Below are 18,697 nucleotides of genomic sequence, written 5' to 3'. Positions count from 1 at the left end.
AGTAGTAACAACTTATTGGAAGAACATGTAGCAAAAATGGTTCATGGCTTTATGCTAATGCCAGCAATCTAACAGGAAAAAACAAAAAAGGGAGGCATGGATATTTATCTGAAAAACATGACTATAATTGGAGCTTGAGCATGGTATTTTACTCAGTGGCAGCAAGTACACTACCCTGAGACCAATCTGAAAAAGACCTACAAACCGAAAGAAAAGTGATGAAAATCTGATGGCAAAATCTCTCTCTAGTCTTCCATATTGGAAATAGTAATAGGGGGGCCTTGTCCATAATCCCAGGCCACGTACAAAGCCATGGGCCATGCTTTGAGAATCTCCCTTTATCCTCTGTCATTTTTACTTTCTACTACAACTGTTTCCATGGATCATGCCAGGTGGCTTAATTTGAACAGCTTGTGGGTTCCTTCTTAATATGTAATAAATAATAAATAATAAAATACAAAGTGAAATAATATACACAAGACTTGATTGTAAATTTATTATTAGGAACATTTTTATTTATTCCATCATCATAAATTTGTTATTAGAGAATATATCTCCTTTATTTATTGTATTGGTTCCTTTTTAGTTAATATAAATAAAGCACCCGTGTTGTCTCAGAAACTCACGGTTTGAACTCAATGTTTATGTTTTTCCTAGAGTTTAACATGATATTTAATTTAGACCATTTTCCAAAACCGTGTTGGCTTGATGTTGGAAACGTTTTCATGTAAATTGTATAATCAAGAATATTTATATTATATATGTATTAATAGGAATTGTTTTATTTATTTTTGTATCATATATTTGTTGGTAGAGGATATAAAATCTGCTTTATTTGTTGTATTGATTCCTTTTTTCTCAATATAAATAAAGCACCTGTGCTCTCTCAGAAACACATGTATTTAGTTCAATGTTTGCCTTTTTCCTGATGTTGGGAACATTTTTATCTTGATTATACAATTTTGAATATATTGATTATAATTGTATTATTAGAGGAAGATCTCAAATCTTCTCTATTTTTGTATTGATTCCTTTTTTCTTTTCTCAATATAAATAAAGCTTGTGTTGTCTTAGAAACACAAAATGTTTAAGTTTCTCTTTTTATTCGGGTTTAACACAATCAAAGCTGTTATAAAAAAAATCGTGTTGGCCCGATAGACCTAGTTTCTTTGGAGGAATTTTTTTTGTTACCCTTTAAAGGGGCAAAGAAGGGGCTTGTGCATGTGACAGGCGAATGTGTTGGGGACATTGGGTTGGTGCATCTCTGATGTATGCGAAGCCATTGCATATACAACATTGATGTGGCCAATGCATTTTGGACATAAAACGGGACTAGTGCATCTGGGACATAGATTGGGCTAGTGATTTGAAAGATGACTAGCATAAAGTATGTCGATGAAGAAGTCAGTGGTAGCTAACACAGCTATGAAACAGAAGCAAACCAAATTAGGACACTATGAAAAAAGTGACAACTCTGGAAAGAAGATATAGTGTGAGAGTAACTGATTGGACTTTAGTTTTTGAAGACTAAATAGTAAAATAATGACAAAACAGGTCAGTGAGTATATGCCATACTGTGTCGAAAGTGAGAAAAATAGATGCAAGAGATGTTGGAAACTGTGTATGGATTACACAATAGAGTTTATTTTATATTAGTTGATCACAATAAATATAAATAACTATATGAAATTTTTCCTATATATGATATGCCTATAAATCATAGGCTAATAAATATGGTTCTAATAAGATATCCCTATAATTATATAAATCCTAATTAAATAATATGGAAACGAATGGTAAAATATAAGATAAGAATAAATTAGGAGATCATCTAAGATGCTTTGATATTCTACAGATAATAATATCATCACATTGTTGAAATAGAAAACACATTTCTCATGTTTTTAGCAATACATGTTAGGAAGTCATTATTTATTGTACATGTCTGCTTTGAAGTTTTTTTTTATTGGTTAGCTAACCTGTTTCATTTTATTTTCCAGAGGCTCTGCAAGTGTCTGCAAGCACATGGTTTTGTTGTTATTGATATTATTTCAGCTAACGTAGGGAATTTCTTAAAGGTAATCTACAAATCTTTTGCACTTTCTTTTATATTGGTGCAGTAGCTGCTGTGTGATTTACATATTCATAAGGGATGATTATATTAAATATCTAAATTTTCTTTTCAATATATTTTTCATATTTTGGTAGAATCAGTGATGCAACTGCTACATTTGGTTGTGCATTTGCATAGGTACCACGTCAGATATGGCCCTTTTTTTGAGTCTAGTTTTGGGTCATTTTTTTTAAACTCGGTATTTAAGTGTAGTAAAACCACAACACCAAGATATCTTCTTGGTAATCTTAGAAATAAATTGAGTTGAAGAGGGGGTGAATTGAACGTTTAAAGATTTTCGCAAATGGATGAATGTTTGTTTTGAATCTAGACATCCTTTAAAGAAAAACAAATTTCAGCCACTAGTGATGCCAATATTAATGTTCTTTAACTTAACAAAGGGACGCAATTAATATTCAATTCAATTATAACTTGTAGGAGATAAGGAAAGAAGAAAAAACAAAAGAACTTATATTGGTTCACTCTCACAAGAGAGCTACATTTAGTTGTCTAATCATCCTCATTAGACTAATATACTAAATTTAATGTTTCAGTAGAACCCCTCAAGATAAAATGAAAAACAACATAAAAAGAACAAGATGTTCAACCCAACTAGATCTACTGACACCTACTTGTGAAACCCTATCATAAGTAAGACTCTTGATCACCCCAATCAAGATATCTGAACACCCAAAGAAAAGAAAGATTAAGAGACAAGATGACTTGGACAAATTACAGCTCAAGATATGAAGAAGAAAAACATAGGTGATCCGTTATGTGGCTTGCTCAATCTATGAAATTTTCAAATTGATTACCTAAATGTAGCTCGAGATAGCCCAATTCCTTTATATGCAACTTAAGATCCATTGGCTACAGAAGTGAGGAATTTTTGGAGAAGAAATGATTAAGAATGAAAAACATTTATAAAAAAATGTGACTAGAGGCACTTGACTCAATTATCCGTTGATCATATGCATGCTGTTGAAACACTTGGCATTGAAGAAGATTGAGCTTGGATGTTGAATTTTTCAAATTTAAACCTCAAATATTTTTGGTACTTCTTAAAAAAAAATTGGAATTTGTTCCTTTTTGGTTTTAGACATAAGGCTTCTTAGTTAGGAAGGCCTTGCAATTGGTAGAAATTTTGTTGGGTATGACCGACTCTCTTATAGTATTTACATTGAGGACATCCACTTCGACCAACCCGTAGACCTTAGTTGCTACTATCTCCCTCTCTTCCATGAGGTGCTGCCATTGTTGAAGTTTCTACAACATTAGCTAAATTTTCATTTTTCATTGAGGTAGCCTTAGAAATAAATTTGATTGCCGTTCAGAATATGGGCGACATCTAAATGTAAACATCTTAAAATCAGTACCATGTGTAACTTATCAAGTTTTTTGTTGACATTTTCCAGTGAGTTAGCCCCAAGGAAACTTTTTAATCCTTCTAAAACAACCTTAGCATTTGCTACATGTGAGAGCGTTTTTTGGTTGGTATATTTGAGGGAGGCTAGTCTTTGAGTTGCGTCAAAGAGATGCTGAGTATCATTAGCAAAGATATCATGAGCCTTCTTCAAAAAAGAAGAGCATATCTTAAAAGACCCTAGTAATTGATTGCCATAAAACAGAACATTGCTGGAAGTCAAGCTTTTGCCACCGATATTTATATTTAGTGAAAAAACACTATCTTCCCTTTTCAAATGGTCATGACATCCTTGACCAAGGAGTCACAACTGCACTGACCGGACCAAAATAAGTAATTCTTCCAGTTGAGTTTTCAGACGAACGAAGGTCTTCTCAGAGATAGGGCATGGAAACCAAAACAGAGTTGCATGGCAGAAAATGTATGACCAAGTGTACTTAACTACTCTAAGTACATTGAAACTAAGAATCGAGATCAAGAATAGGGTCACAGAACAACGATGAACCTTATGAGGGTGGTATGTGGTCTTCATGTGCTCCACTACAGTGCTCAAAGATTTCGCGTGACAGTGTTTCAACCTTAGTGATTTGGGAATTGGTTGTCACGGGTTGAGAAAAACCAGATCTGGTACTCGCCAAGAGAAAGGTGGTGGTTGACAATCGAGGATGACAACTTATGGAGACAATGTATGGTGGGTGGGCCATCCTTGCCAAGATGAGTAAGACCACATGGTTGTCGGAAAAAAGGATAGTGGTGAGCGGACAACTGCCTGATAGTTGTGAGTGACTGTCTTTCACCTAAAACCTACCTTGAATTTAGAGATGGCCAAATATTAGTGAGTATATTCTCAGCTGATATATATGTATACTAAAAGATGGGTACAATTTTTTCTCAAAGAGGAACACTACAACCTATGTTCCTTATCTTAAATCTCACTACACCCAAAATCAGCTTTTATATAAGCTATACAGCGAAACAATTATTTCAAGACAAGTCATACAACATTACTCTGTTATATGTTTTGTGCTTCTCTTCTCAGTCTCTCATAGGTCTTTTATTCCCTGTTCTGGCTCTGTAATAGGTTTCTCTATCTATTTATTGTAAACACATATTATCAACAATGGGAGCTTTGTTCATCCATTATGAACATGCCTTTAATTTTAGTACTTTTTAAAAGTTTTCTTGTGTAGTTAGTATAATTTATATAGTATGATGTAAAACTTGCCACCTATTATTAGGGAAGAAACACTGATTGGCCAGCAGATATGGCTGTACGCTATTGTAATCATTTACTTTTGGCAAATTAACTGAAAAGATGTGAGAAATTGCAATTTCCTCTGTCACTTCTCTCTTTGTGTTAGTTCTTATCTGTACATAATTTTCTGCTAGTTGTTTGAAATCATGTATAACGGATCTCCTTGAAAAGGTTAACTATGTTCTACTCACTAAGAAATAATATATTGTTTTTTTCAGATCTTACTGGGACCACTGGGTTTGAAGAGTACTAATCCTTTAGAACAACAGGCAGCGGTATTGTCACTGTCAAACTTGATGTCTATAATCCCTGGAGATACATATATGGAGTTTGAAAAGGTAGACATGTTATTATTTTTATATAGTAAAGCTGGATCTGGATTCTGTAATCTTTCGAGCATGTGATTGGTATTTTTATATTTTAACTCTTATTGCTACTAACTTGAATACCAGTATTTGCTAAATATTCCTGAGCGGTTTGCACATGATACACTTTCTGAGAATGACATTCAGGTAATTTACGTGATGCAGTTTTTACAGTCAATGGATTAATATTTACATTATCTGTTCTATGTTTTCTATTTGTTGTGATTACTTCTTTCAATTTTATTTACTCTGACAAATATGATGTGATTTATTTTTTACCTGTTTTTAGATCTTTCATACACCTGAAGGAATGCTTTCGACTGAGCTAGGGGTTTATGTTGCTGAATCTGTTAGTGCAAAAAACACAAAACAAGCGAAGGGTCGCTTCCGCATGTATGATGATGAAGATGACATGGTACATTTTAATTTCTTCCTTTTTCTTTGCTCCATTCCTGATATTTAGTTAGTTATACTCTGCTGTTCTTTTAATCAGGATCATACATCTACTAACCATTCAGTGAAGAGAGATCTACCTAGTAGAGAAGCTGCTGGTGCAGGGAAAAAGGATACTGGGAAGGCAGCAAAGAAGGCTGGCAAGTGTTGCACTTCTATTTCTTAGTTTGTTGCTTTCAAATTTGAAGTTCACTCAGGCTGTGTCTTTTTTTAATGTTGTTGGGATTTCTTTAGACAAAGGAAAAACGGCAAAGGAAGAAGCAAGAGAATTGCTACTTAAGGAGGAGTCTTCTGTACGAGATAGAGTTGATGAAATACAGAAAAATCTATCTCTCATGCTAAGAACTCTTGGAGATATGGCAATCGCTAATTCAGTTTTTGCTCATAGTAGGCTGCCTTCAATGGTATTGGCGCCTGCTAATCTTTGTTATAATATATTTGATGCTATTTGAATTAACTGCAATCACTCTGATTTTAAAACCGTTAGTTAAGTGGCCATAGTACTCCTTTCATGATTTGAGAAATCTTCCCCTCCTTGACTTAGCTTTCCTCGGCTATCATGTCTTCAAATTGTTGGGCTACTGAGATATATTCATTATTGTAACCTTGACATTTCAAATGTCTTGTCCTAGGTAAGTGGTGTGTTATGATTCTTTATCATCTAGGATTATGTACAAAGTATGCCATATAAAACTTGTATAATACTCCCCTTTTTGAGCTAGTATTTTTTGTTGATTTTGATACACTCCATTTCTAATAATGCTCTCTTCATTTTTAGTTAAATTTAATTGGTCTTTTCTGGAATCTTGTAATTGGTAGTTTATTGAGACTGTACAGTTTATTAATTAATTTTGGGTAAACAGTTGGTTCAGTATAAGAAGTCTTGACATAATTTTGTTAGAACAGTGAGAAGAAAGAAAAATAAAAATATTAGTATAAAAACTTTAGTTCAATTAACTTTGTTTGAACTTCCTTAACGACAGTAGGTAAAAGGCTCACTTCAAGGTTAATTGAAAATTAATGTTAATTTTTTTTAGATAAAAATGTGACAACTACTAAAGACCAAACACGTGCTCTGAATTGCCTTAGTCATTAATGTTTTTTTTCCTAAGACTGTTATTTTTTTCTTATTGTACCAAAAATGAGATACATCAATACTTATTGTATTGAACCGATTATCTACCCATTCATTTATTTCCCTTTATTTTTTATATAATAAATATTTATATGTCGTTGTGATTCTGGAATCAAATCTTGTCAGGTCAAGTTTGTTGAACCATTAATGCGATCTCCTATTGTAAGCGATGAGGCTTTTGAAACCATGGTGAAGCTAGCAAGATGCACTGCTCCCCCTCTATGTGATTGGGCCCTGGACATTTCCACTGCTTTGCGTTTAATTGTGACTGATGAAGTTCATCTTCTGTTGGATCTAGTTCCATCAGTTGCTGAAGAGGAAGTCAATGAAAGGCCATTTCGTGGCCTTTTTGATCGAATTTTAGATGGCCTATCTGTTTCTTGTAAATCAGGAGCACTTCCTGTGGATTCTTTTTCTTTTGTATTCCCTGTAAGCAATTTTACTTTTGAAATGAAATTTAATCTATGTACCATTGCTTCTATGTTCCTAACTCCAGTTTTTTTTCAGATAATTGAGCGTATTCTTCTGTGCTCAAAGAAAACAAAATTTCATGATGAAGTGCTTCGCATATGTTATTTACACCTTGATCCACATCTACCTCTTCCTAGGATTCGAATGTTATCGGTACTTTGCCAACATTTCATGCTTTGTTTGTATTCTTCTATGATTTTACCTATTGCCTGATCAATATTCTTTTCTGCAGGTACTTTACCATGTACTTGGTGTTGTTCCATCTTATCAAGCATCAATAGGACCTGCACTAAATGAGTTGAGCCTTGGTTTGCAACCTGCTGAAGTTGCTTCTGTATGTATGCCTGATCCTATTTTGCATTGCGCATATGTGTTTTTGTACAGTGCTTATGTTATCTCTCAATATCTAATTTTACAGGCACTTTATGGAGTTTATGCAAAAGACGTTCATGTAAGAATGGCTTGCCTGAATGCTGTAAAATGTATTCCTGCAGTTGCTAATCGATCTCTACCTGAAAACATTGAGGTCGCAACAAGTATATGGATAGCGCTACATGATCCTGAGAAGGTTTGAACTTTTTCCCCTGGGAACTTATGTCTCAAGTTGCTCTTTTAATTTTCTCTCTTCCATAATAAACTGTCTTCTTTGCCTTTTATTTCAAATCCAAGTTCAGTTTAGATTATTGTTTTCTTGTAATGCATTGATAAATTTTTCTTTCATTTGCATTTAGAATATTATAAAATTGAATTGAAAGTGGTTAAATCTGAAAAACTTACATACTGGGTTGTGTACATTAGTCACTCTTGAAGCGAAAACAAAATGGTAGATAAGGAAGAACTAAGGATGTTGAGTGCTGGCATAATAAATGAACTGTTCAATTCATCTGATGATTGCTTCCTTAATTGGAATTGGGGATTGGGTAATACCTAAGTCTGAAGGTTTTAGTGAGAAAAGCTTGAGTTTTTCACTCAGCTTTAATATATATATGTATTTGTGTGTGTAACAAAGGTCAAAAAGATACACTGTGATGTGATAGCAAGAGTGCAGACTGTTGCGCCCGCAGAGATGGCTACATGAAAAGAAAAAGAAAATGGCAGACTGACATATAATAACATATAAAATACATAATATTTATGTAACAGTCATATAGACCAAGCTGAATGGATTTATTACTTCAATCCTTTCTACTAATTTTTTAGGTTATTTCCTTATAGGTGACTAAATTATGTGGTTCTGGTTTGGTTGTCGGTTCTTGTTAGTATCATGAGGCAATATGTGTAATTGCATCTCAAGTTCAACAATGATAGTCACGATTTAGCCCCTGAATTATTAAATCAGTAATCGAATGTTGACTGACTTGGAGTTTAAAGCAGAAGATATGTCCTCAGTATATGTAACTGTAAATTCTCAATGGAGTTTAAAATTACCTGTAGACTCGGCCATAGTGTTTAGTACTCGACTTACTGAATCTGTAAATGGCTGAATTAATATTTTTGACTGACTTGGACTTGTTTTAATTAGTCTGTATTTTAAAATCATCCCTTTACGAATGTTTCCCATGTTATCTGTTTGTTGAGAAAGTCAAGAAGGTAATCATTGCAAATATTTAATTTAAGTTCTCACTCAAGAATGGAGACCTTTCCTATTTCTTTTTGTATTTTTTGTGCCTGTTAAATTCATGTGGATAAAATTTGTGAATCCAAATCTGAATTTCAATTTTTAATTTTGAAAACTAATAAAATTAGTACACATGGTATTGTGTTTTTATTCACGTAGTTTGTTTTCAATTATTTTCTTCAATAAAACTTTGTTTAATTTATTCCAAAGTTGTCAATATTGGATGGCAGAAAGCTAAAATTCCACCATATAAACATGTACGTGGCATTGTGGCTTGACACCACTATAGCAGTCGTACCTTCAAAAATTGCCAATGGTGGAGTTAAAAAAGCGCCATGTTGTAGAATTGTGTTATGGCAGCACTAGAAAGGTTATTTAAAACAATATTGATTTATTCACTCCTTATAAAATAGAATCAGCAATATTGATGAAGATCGGTCTTACACATGACATGTTTTTACCGTTATTTACAATGATGATATATTATTTTGCCTTTTTAAAAAGTTTTGACCTGAATTTAAAATACCTGTGCAATGGCCATGAATCCTCCTAGTTAACTAGTTGATTTATAAATATATTTGCTAATTTCTCCTGTGGCCAAACTGTCTAGTTGTCCTAAATATTTTTGTTTGTATACTTGAACATTAAAATTCTCAATTGGCACATGAAGGAGGATTTTTAGTTCTCAATCAAATCAGAATGTTCTGTTAATTATACCAGCTCCTGTTTGCAAGTCATGAACTGAAATACTAGCCCATTTTGTGCCTTAGTTATGTTCTGGGTAATGAATTATTTTCGTTGTAGTACCATAAGGTTTCCATTTACTTTGTATTGCTACAGTAGCTTTCGTCAATATTGCTTAGAAGTTTTTTATTGTTTTATACTTGTGAAATTTTTATTTAGTTTTTAACCATAAATTTTGAATGGCAGCTAATTTACTTTTTTCAACATTTCAGTCAGTTGCACAAGTGGCAGAAGACATTTGGGATCATTATGGGTTTGATTTTGGAACTGATTTTTCAGGGCTTTACAAAGCACTATCTCACATTAACTACAATGTTCGAGTGGCAGCTGCAGAAGCACTAGCTGCTGCATTGGATGAACATCCAGAGTCTATACAAGTATGTTTGTTTTATAATTTTCACTTTATTCCTGTTTATTTTGTCTCATTATTTACTGATAATTTTCAGGAGTCCCTTTCGAATTTGTTTTCGTTGTATATTCGTGACATGGGTGTGGGAGATGGCAATGTTGATGGTGGTTGGCTTGGTAGGCAAGGAATAGCTTTAGCATTACATTCTGCTGCTGATGTTTTGAGGACAAAAGACTTGCCTGTTGTAATGACGTTTCTAATATCGAGGGCTCTGGTAACTTTTAAAGGCATTTATGATTTATTTTGATTATAATCCTAGCTTTAGCAAACTGATGCCTATTTTTCTGCTGAATTACTCATTTTTGGAGTCAAGATCTTGATGAGAATTAATATAGCTTTGTAAGGATAAAAAGCGATTTTTTTTTTTCTGTTGAGATAATCTACATTTTTTAGATAGTTAATATTTGATATTACTTGTTTTCTTAATTCATTTTTTTTGGTGCAAATTGTGCATGTTTGGTGCAATTGTTTTGCATTACCAGGTTCATTTATACATAAGAATTTTATTGGGGTTAATGTATGATGGACCACTATTTGATTTAAGGTTCATTGAATGCATATCAGTGACTTAGCAATTCACACACAACTGAGGATGTGTTTGGCGGTCTGGTTGCATTGAATGTTACTTGCAAGATTATAATTATTTATCATAATGAAACTTTCACGGGGTGTTGAAACTTAGATCTTGGATAATATCTATGAAGTGCATAATAAAATCCACTAACGCAGGAAGCTGTTCTGGTCAGACTCAATTAATCATGCTGGCCTGCTGTCTGTTTATATTCCCATACCTCATACCAAATTGTACTTCAATCATGCAACGCATTCAAGGAGTGAACAATATGCTCTCCCTACCACAGTATTTAATTATTCTTGAGGTATTAAGGATAGGATCCTACTGCTTAAAAGGGTTGACCGACCACTAAACAAACAAGGGGGTATGGACATCAAACCAAATCTCTAGGAACACCTGAATACTGTGAACTTAAGCGTATATATAACTCATGCTCAGTGTGGAATAAAATATCCCTTGTCTGAAAATGTAATAAAACAAATTAAAATTTTTGTATTGTTTGATACTCTCAAAAGTGGAGGTTAATCTGATGGAATAAAAGAATCTGCTTAAAATTTAAAATAAATGAATATGTTGTGACATCCTGATATACTCTTTTGACGGTGATGTGTTTTGTATTATTCTGTCAGTAAAATTTTGTCTTGTACATGGTAACTTCTTTTGTGAAGAAAATTTATTTGTTGACTTTTGGGATTTTTTTGCTTTGCAGGCTGATCCAAATGCTGATGTTAGAGGCAGAATGATTAATGCTGGTATATTGATCATTGATAAAAATGGAAAAGATAATGTCTCGTTGTTATTCCCCATCTTTGAGAACTACTTGAATAAAACAGTGAGTTCCTCTTATTATTTTGGATATTCACCTAGTGGATACTCTTTCTATTGTTTATTCCTTACGCAGTAGTTTCTCCCCCAATGTCTTAGGTTCCAGATGAAGAAAAATATGATTTGGTTCGTGAGGGTGTGGTTATCTTTACTGGAGCTCTGGCAAAGCACTTGGCAAAGGTTAGTATTAAAGCTTGTTTCTCATTTCTAAGTGTGAATAGGTAGTTAATTTAGAATCTTTGTTATTATTTTTATTCCTTTTTGAGCAGGACGATCCTAAGGTTCATGCTGTTGTGGAGAAGTTGTTGGATGTTTTAAATACTCCTTCTGAAGCAGTTCAACGGGCTGTCTCTGCGTGCCTATCTCCATTAATGCAATCTAAACAAGTATGCAAGAGCATTCATGGATTTAATATCTGATGCTTTTACTTCTGATACTGTAGAAGATTACTAGACATAGGAAAAAAAAAAAACTCTTGTTTGCTTTTTTATTCTTGATTTCTTGCCCCACTTTTGTTGATTAGATGGATAGTATGGAATATTGACACAAGCAATAGGTCCCATAGAATTGTTCTTACTGATAACACAAATTCCTATTTCTCAATGATATTCCACGATCCAGACAATTGGCTGAATTCCAAGATATGCTATTACAAGTTAGCACTCTTTTCTTTCGATATAGTATTTTTATAAAGCAAATTAACTTTGATTATTGAATAATCGATATCATTTTTGCTTCTACTGTAGCAACAGATTCCCTTTTTATATGGACAACTCCTTAATCTCTTTTTGAGGCGCAGCAAAAATCTTTTAGATCATTTAATAAGGTTGCTTTTTATTAATAGTATAATTGGGATAGTGTTTTCACTGCAAAAAAAGTGATTTCTACACACTTGTTTGTTTGGGAGTAATTCATCCTGTTGAAAGTTCAAGGTTTTATTTCATGCTAGCTTGTCTATGCCTTACCAGAACATAATTACATTTTCACCCTTAAGGTTAATGTTGTCTTACATTTTGATGTTTTCTACATTTACTCAAGTGAATTCTTTTGTCTTTTGGGACTACAACCACCAGGATGATGCAGCTGCTCTTGTTAATCGGTTGATGGATCAAATGATGAAAAGTGAAAAATATGGAGAGCGCCGCGGGGCTGCTTTTGGACTTGCTGGATTGGTTAAGGGATTTGGCATTTCCTGCTTGAAAAAGTATAGGATTGTGATTACACTTCAAGAGAGTCTTGCTGAAAGGTTGGAGAGTTTAGTGTTACATCTTTAAAACACTACATATTATATTCAAAATGCCACTGTCTTTATGTCAATTTTTTTTTAAACACCTTTGACCATCAAAATATGAGAATGGAGTATACCATTGTTTCTCTATCAGTTTATTTTTAAACACCTTTGACTATCAAAATTGGAGAATGGAGTATACCGTTATTTTTATGTCAATTTATTTAAATTACAGGAACTCTGCGAAATCTCGTGAAGGAGCTTTGCTTGGATTTGAGTGCCTTTGTGAAACACTTGGCAGAATTTTTGAACCGTAAGTTGCTGAGTGTTTTATCACTGATATTGTTTAAAAATTTATATTTATTGTGTTTTTTATTGTTTCACAATATTTTTGTTCAGGTACGTGATTCAGATGTTACCATTACTTTTGGTTTCATTCTCTGATCAAGTTGTTGCGGTTCGGGAAGCAGCTGAATGTGCTGCTCGTGCAATGATGTCTCAACTTAGTGCTCAAGGAGTGAAGCTTGTCCTTCCATCTCTTTTGAAGGTGATAAACATTGATTATCATTATGATTGATGAAGCATTATTATTATGCACTTTTAAAATCTGCTACAATATTGTATATGTATGATGTTTAAGTTGCCAAAACGTAAATTTTCTATTATTTTGTGAGAGTGCAAGTTGTCATGTAATGCTTCAATGCTATTCTCCGGTCCTGTCATGCTCCTTTTCAGATTCAAAATCTTGACTTGAAGTAATTGATTGATATTATCTACTGAAATGTTTAAGTCTTCCTTGTCCCCTTTTGATTTTAAAAATATATTAATAAGAATGCTTTGTCAAAACCAAACTATTTGCTTGTGAATTAAAGAGCATTCTGTAGGAATCTTTTATTTGTGGAGTGATTAGGCGACTGCAATATCCACATACTACTGGGAATTGTTGAGCCTCTTTTATGACGTCATGTAAATTTCTTGTATTATGGATTTCTCTTGTTTTATTACTGTTCCCTGTGCATGATATTATGATGGTGCTATGGGTTGTTCCTTTGTTTTTAACTGGTCTGTCATTTCAGAAATGATTTTTTCTGAATGTTCTCTTTCCAAATTCCATGCACCTAGGGTTGTGAATACAGGGAATTTTATTTTTCAGTTTCTCTAGTTTTATTTTTTTAATAAGCTTTAATGCCTGTTTCATCTTGCAATCTGAAGATGATTAAAATAGTAACATGTTTCTGAAATCTGATAATCCAACTGTTCTTAATGTGGCTTATGTTTGCAATTTGAAGGAGAATTTATGTTTGCTTCCTACCTACTTATAGATATCACATTTATTATGCTTCTACATCAATGAAATTTTGCACAGCTAATCTATTTTCTCAGGGTCTTGAAGATAAAGCCTGGAGGACAAAACAAAGTAGTGTACAACTTCTTGGTGCTATGGCTTACTGTGCTCCTCAGCAGTTGTCTCAGTGTCTGCCTAAGATTGTTCCCAAATTGACTGAGGTATGATACAAAGAAACACTACATTTTGAGTTCTAAATTCCTTTTAAGCTATAGATTGTGTTCCTTAACCCATCTTGCTATTTGAAGGTTTTGACTGATACACATCCTAAAGTCCAGTCAGCTGGGCAAATGGCCCTTCAACAGGTTTGTTTTGAGTTATGAACTATATTATATCCATATGAATCCTGTTTCTGTGACTTTGGTTTTTAATTTTCATGTTTTCTATATTTTAGGTTGGGAGTGTCATAAAGAATCCAGAAATATCTGCTCTTGTTCCTACTCTACTTAAGGGACTCAGTGATCCAAATGAGCATACAAAATATTCCCTTGATATTCTTCTCCAAGTAATGTTTATGTATTACCTTGTTTTTTTTCTTTCAGTTTTATACTTAGTTAACTAAACTTTTAATGTTTGGTTTCAGACAACCTTTGTTAATTCGATTGATGCCCCTTCACTTGCACTATTGGTACCAATAGTACATAGAGGCTTGAGGGAACGGAGTGCTGACACTAAAAAGAGGGCAGCCCAAATAGTTGGAAACATGTGTTCCTTGGTTACAGAACCGAAGGATATGATTCCGTATATAGGATTGCTACTTCCTGAAGTAAAAAAGGTAATTTTGTATATTGTTGCTCTTTTGCTGCATTGGTCTTGGTTTCTTCTCATTTCATCCATATATTACAAGAGCAGGTTCTTGTGGATCCTATCCCCGAAGTTCGGTCAGTCGCTGCTAGAGCTATTGGATCCCTTATAGGAGGAATGGGTGAAGAAAATTTCCCTGATCTTGTCCCATGGTTGTTTGACACACTGAAGTCTGATAATAGTAATGTTGAACGCTCTGGAGCAGCACAAGGGTTGAGCGAGGTCAGATTTTTCCTTTTAATACCTTTTACATTTTAAGGCCTTTGGAATTTCATTTAGACTTACCAGGCTTCTAATCTAGTATGGCTGAGGTAAAAAGCATGATTCTTTGTTAGAGTACAGTTTTGAATAAATAAGTATGAAGAAGGATAAGAAAAATAAAAGGATTATTTATTTGAAAAAGTTACTTGTTAGCTTGTAAATTAAAGAAACTTTTTATTACTTAGTGTTTTTTTATTGAACCCTATACATTTTGATCAGTAAATTTATAATATAAGAATTGTGAAGTTAGGTGAGAGGGTTATTTAGAGTAGAACTGGAACTGGACAAGAATTGTGCAATAACATATTGTTGATAATGTAGTGAGATTAGAACTACTTTTCTGTGTGATTGTTGTGCTCTTTTAATCTGTTAGTTTCAAGTCTGCTATCATGCTTATCTGTTAGATGTTTGTTTGTCATTGTACAGCTGGCTAGTTAGTTAGATCTGATCTTTACATATGTATGCATAGTTTAATTACTTCCACTTTAAACCCAATTAAGTGTGAAAATCATTTTTACCAATCAATAAATAATAGTTTTTCATTTCTTTGAATTTAACATGGTAACCGAGCTCTCTGATTCCCATTAGTAAGATCTGTTCTTTACACATTAATGCATTGTATAAATACTGCCACTTTAAACCACATTCAAGTGTGATTATCATTTTTACCAATCAATAGATAATACCTTCTCATATCTCTGGATTCTATATAGTATTTAAGGAGATCATTTATACCTAATTGTTATTCATTTACAGGTCTTAGCTGCTCTTGGCATCGAGTACTTTGAGCATGTACTTCCTGACATTATTCGAAATTGTTCCCATCTGAAGGCATCTGTACGAGATGGATACTTGACCCTGTTCAAGGTAAAATACCGTCACATTTAGAAAATTAGAAGTTTATTTATTGAGTTCATTTAATCATTTTGTCAGAATGTTCTTTTAGTACTTGCCACGATCACTAGGAGTCCAGTTTCAAAACTATCTTCCCCAGGTGCTGCCTGCTATTCTAGATGGTATGATACTAGCTTTCATAGGCTAATTTATGTGCTATCATTTATATTTTTTGGATTGTTATCTCTAAATTTGCTATGTTTCTTTTTTCAAAATGTTTTGTAGGCCTTGCCGATGAAAATGAATCTGTACGAGATGCTGCACTAGGAGCTGGCCATGTTCTTGTCGAGCATTATGCAACAACGTATGTTCTATTGTTGCTTTTATGTGTTCATGGTCCCCTCCCTGTTTTCTTTGACTGCCTCAGCTCACTAATTTCTGATAATTTTTTTCCTACAGTTCTCTACCTCTTCTTCTTCCTGCTGTTGAGGATGGCATTTTTAATGATAGTTGGCGTATTCGACAGAGCTCAGTGGAGCTGTTGGGTGATCTATTATTCAAAGTATGTGTTACTCATCCTAGAGCAACTCTTTCACAGAGCTTGATTTGACTTTTTGGCAAATTTATCCATTTCAGGTTGCTGGAACATCTGGTAAAGCCTTACTTGAGGGGGGCAGTGATGATGAAGGTTCTAGTACAGAGGCACATGGACGTGCCATCATTGAAATTCTAGGGCGTGATAAGCGTAATGAAGTACTTGCTGCATTGTATATGGTCCGAGCTGATGTTAGTTTGTCAGTGCGTCAGGTAACATCTTTTACAATTACTCTTTTTTGTCAATATAGTTTGTCATTGTCATTCAAATAAATTTAACAAATTATAAAGGCTGAAAACACTTTTTTTTTTTCACTTTTCAGGCTGCATTACACGTGTGGAAAACTATTGTGGCAAATACCCCAAAGACTCTAAGGGAAATTATGCCTGTTCTGATGGACACTTTAATTACATCCCTTGCATCACCATCATCTGAAAGGCGGCAGGTCAGCACTTGTATATGTCATTCTGTTTTCTATTGTAGCTTGCATAAATTACATATTCTTATTGCTACTGCAGGTTGCTGGACGATCACTGGGTGAGCTTGTCAGGAAGCTTGGTGAACGGGTACTTCCTTTGATAATTCCAATCTTATCCCAGGGGCTGAGTGACCCTGACTGCAGCAGGAGACAGGTTAGAATAGTTTTTTGTGTTGGAATTTTTATTTCCTCCTAATGAATAAAGTTTTACATTGTTTTTTTCTTAGATTCAATTGCTCAACCTGTTATTTGATACAATTTTGGATTTTATTGTTTGTAAGGGTGTATGTGTTGGTCTTAGTGAAGTGATGGGAAGTGCTGGTAAGAGTCAGTTGTTGACTTTCATGAACGAACTCATCCCAACTATTCGAACTGCACTCTGTGATAGGTTTGTGGATTTTTTAATTCTGATTTCACTGTTTGCATAATTATAGACTGCATTATCTGATATTTGGATGGATATGTTAACAGTGTGCCTGAGGTTCGTGAATCAGCTGGCTTAGCATTCAGCACTTTGTATAAGGTTGCCCTTTTTACTGTATTTTTTGTCAGTGGTGGTTGAGATTATATGATTTTGCTATACCTTATCCCTCAAATTTTCGATTGTAGAGTGCTGGAATGCTAGCTATTGACGAGATTGTTCCAACACTTTTACATGCATTGGAGGATGATGAAACTTCTGATACCGCACTGGATGGCCTTAAGCAAATTTTAAGGTAAAATGTGCATTAGCTTCAATGTCTTGTTTCGAAGTTATTATTTGTGTTGATTTCTTATTTTCTTAAACTAAACTTTTGCATTTGTCCTTATTTGCAGTGTCCGAACAAGTGCAGTACTGCCACATATTTTACCGAAACTGGTTCATCCTCCATTGCTGTAAGTTTCTTTCTATTTTGATCCATTCATCTAGAATATATGGCATTTCTGAGAACTTTCTTGGTACCTGTGCAGTGCCTTCAATGCACATGCTATAGGAGCTTTAGCAGAGGTTGCTGGTCCTGGCCTTAACTTTCATCTTGGTACTGTACTTCCTCCTTTGCTATCTGCAATGAGTGACGATAACAAGGTAGACTATGCTCAGATTTTTTGGCGAAAATACTTTTTCAGAATTCCAACATCTTGTTTGCTAAGGACTGATTTGGGCAAATTTATCCTTTCTTTTGGTTTATGTTCCAGGAGGTTCAAACATTGGCTAAGGAAGCTGCTGAAACAGTGGTCTCAGTTATTGATGAGGAAGGTATTGAGCCACTCATATCAGAACTTGTCAAAGGTGTTAATGATAGTCAGGTAATGTCCTTGAAATAATTGATATAATTTAATGCCCTTCATCTATCTTCTACATGCCTCCTTACAATTTTGTTCTCTTTTTCATAATCGTCTACAGGCTGCTGTAAGAAGATCTAGTTCATATCTGATGGGATATTTCTTCAAAAATAGCAAGTTATATCTGGTTGATGAAGCTCCAAACATGATATCTACCTTAATCATCTTGCTAAGTGATCCCGATTCATCTACTGTTGCTGTAAGTATTTGAGTTGTTAATGTTTTACACAGATCCTCTGTATGTTATAAGTTTCTCTTTATTAGGTTGCTTGGGAAGCTTTGTCAAGGGTCATTATTTCAGTACCCAAGGAGGTTCTGCCTTCTTATATAAAACTTGTCCGGGATGCTGTGTCAACATCCAGAGACAAGGAACGGAGGAAGAAGAAGGTGAAGCTCTTACTTTGGAATTTATTCCTATAAGACTTTCATATTTTTTTTGGTTCC

The 18,697-nt window shown here is 34.1% G+C and overlaps 1 protein-coding gene across 2 annotated transcripts in view; it reads left to right on the top strand.

Moving 5' to 3' along the window:
- ILA (putative protein kinase regulator ILITHYIA) overlaps positions 1-18,697 on the top strand; it is a 33,920-nt gene that overhangs the window by 8,055 nt on the left and 7,168 nt on the right. The window contains exons 13-50 of one of the 2 annotated variants that reach the window (XR_016521347.1): positions 2,001-2,078; positions 5,010-5,129; positions 5,244-5,303; positions 5,446-5,571; positions 5,650-5,749; positions 5,844-6,013; positions 6,871-7,173; positions 7,252-7,368; positions 7,448-7,549; positions 7,634-7,783; positions 9,790-9,954; positions 10,024-10,200; positions 11,270-11,392; positions 11,485-11,565; positions 11,655-11,771; positions 12,459-12,631; positions 12,849-12,926; positions 13,013-13,160; positions 13,980-14,119; positions 14,207-14,263; positions 14,353-14,463; positions 14,542-14,733; positions 14,811-14,984; positions 15,780-15,890; positions 15,970-16,039; positions 16,143-16,221; positions 16,317-16,419; positions 16,494-16,664; positions 16,775-16,897; positions 16,971-17,084; positions 17,212-17,318; positions 17,402-17,453; positions 17,540-17,646; positions 17,747-17,806; positions 17,882-17,996; positions 18,107-18,217; positions 18,315-18,452; positions 18,518-18,640. Coding sequence is in view for 1 of the 2 variants with exons in the window: in XM_068639692.2 (XP_068495793.1) it covers positions 2,001-2,078; positions 5,010-5,129; positions 5,244-5,303; positions 5,446-5,571; positions 5,650-5,749; positions 5,844-6,013; positions 6,871-7,173; positions 7,252-7,368; positions 7,448-7,549; positions 7,634-7,783; positions 9,790-9,954; positions 10,024-10,200; positions 11,270-11,392; positions 11,485-11,565; positions 11,655-11,771; positions 12,459-12,631; positions 12,849-12,926; positions 13,013-13,160; positions 13,997-14,119; positions 14,207-14,263; positions 14,353-14,463; positions 14,542-14,733; positions 14,811-14,984; positions 15,780-15,890; positions 15,970-16,039; positions 16,143-16,221; positions 16,317-16,419; positions 16,494-16,664; positions 16,775-16,897; positions 16,971-17,084; positions 17,212-17,318; positions 17,402-17,453; positions 17,540-17,646; positions 17,747-17,806; positions 17,882-17,996; positions 18,107-18,217; positions 18,315-18,452; positions 18,518-18,640 (4,629 nt within the window). In the remaining variant the exon portion in view is untranslated. The remainder of the gene's footprint in view (positions 1-2,000; positions 2,079-5,009; positions 5,130-5,243; positions 5,304-5,445; positions 5,572-5,649; positions 5,750-5,843; positions 6,014-6,870; positions 7,174-7,251; positions 7,369-7,447; positions 7,550-7,633; positions 7,784-9,789; positions 9,955-10,023; positions 10,201-11,269; positions 11,393-11,484; positions 11,566-11,654; positions 11,772-12,458; positions 12,632-12,848; positions 12,927-13,012; positions 13,161-13,979; positions 14,120-14,206; positions 14,264-14,352; positions 14,464-14,541; positions 14,734-14,810; positions 14,985-15,779; positions 15,891-15,969; positions 16,040-16,142; positions 16,222-16,316; positions 16,420-16,493; positions 16,665-16,774; positions 16,898-16,970; positions 17,085-17,211; positions 17,319-17,401; positions 17,454-17,539; positions 17,647-17,746; positions 17,807-17,881; positions 17,997-18,106; positions 18,218-18,314; positions 18,453-18,517; positions 18,641-18,697) is intronic. The other variant, XM_068639692.2, reaches the window with a different exon arrangement.

Source organism: Phaseolus vulgaris, chromosome 6, assembly GCF_051622355.1.
Source record: "Phaseolus vulgaris cultivar YP4 chromosome 6, ASM5162235v1, whole genome shotgun sequence".
In the NCBI taxonomy this organism is placed as follows: Eukaryota; Viridiplantae; Streptophyta; class Magnoliopsida; order Fabales; family Fabaceae; genus Phaseolus; species Phaseolus vulgaris.
Note: the sequence above shows the minus strand (reverse complement) of the source record. Positions and strands in the feature narration are given on the sequence as shown.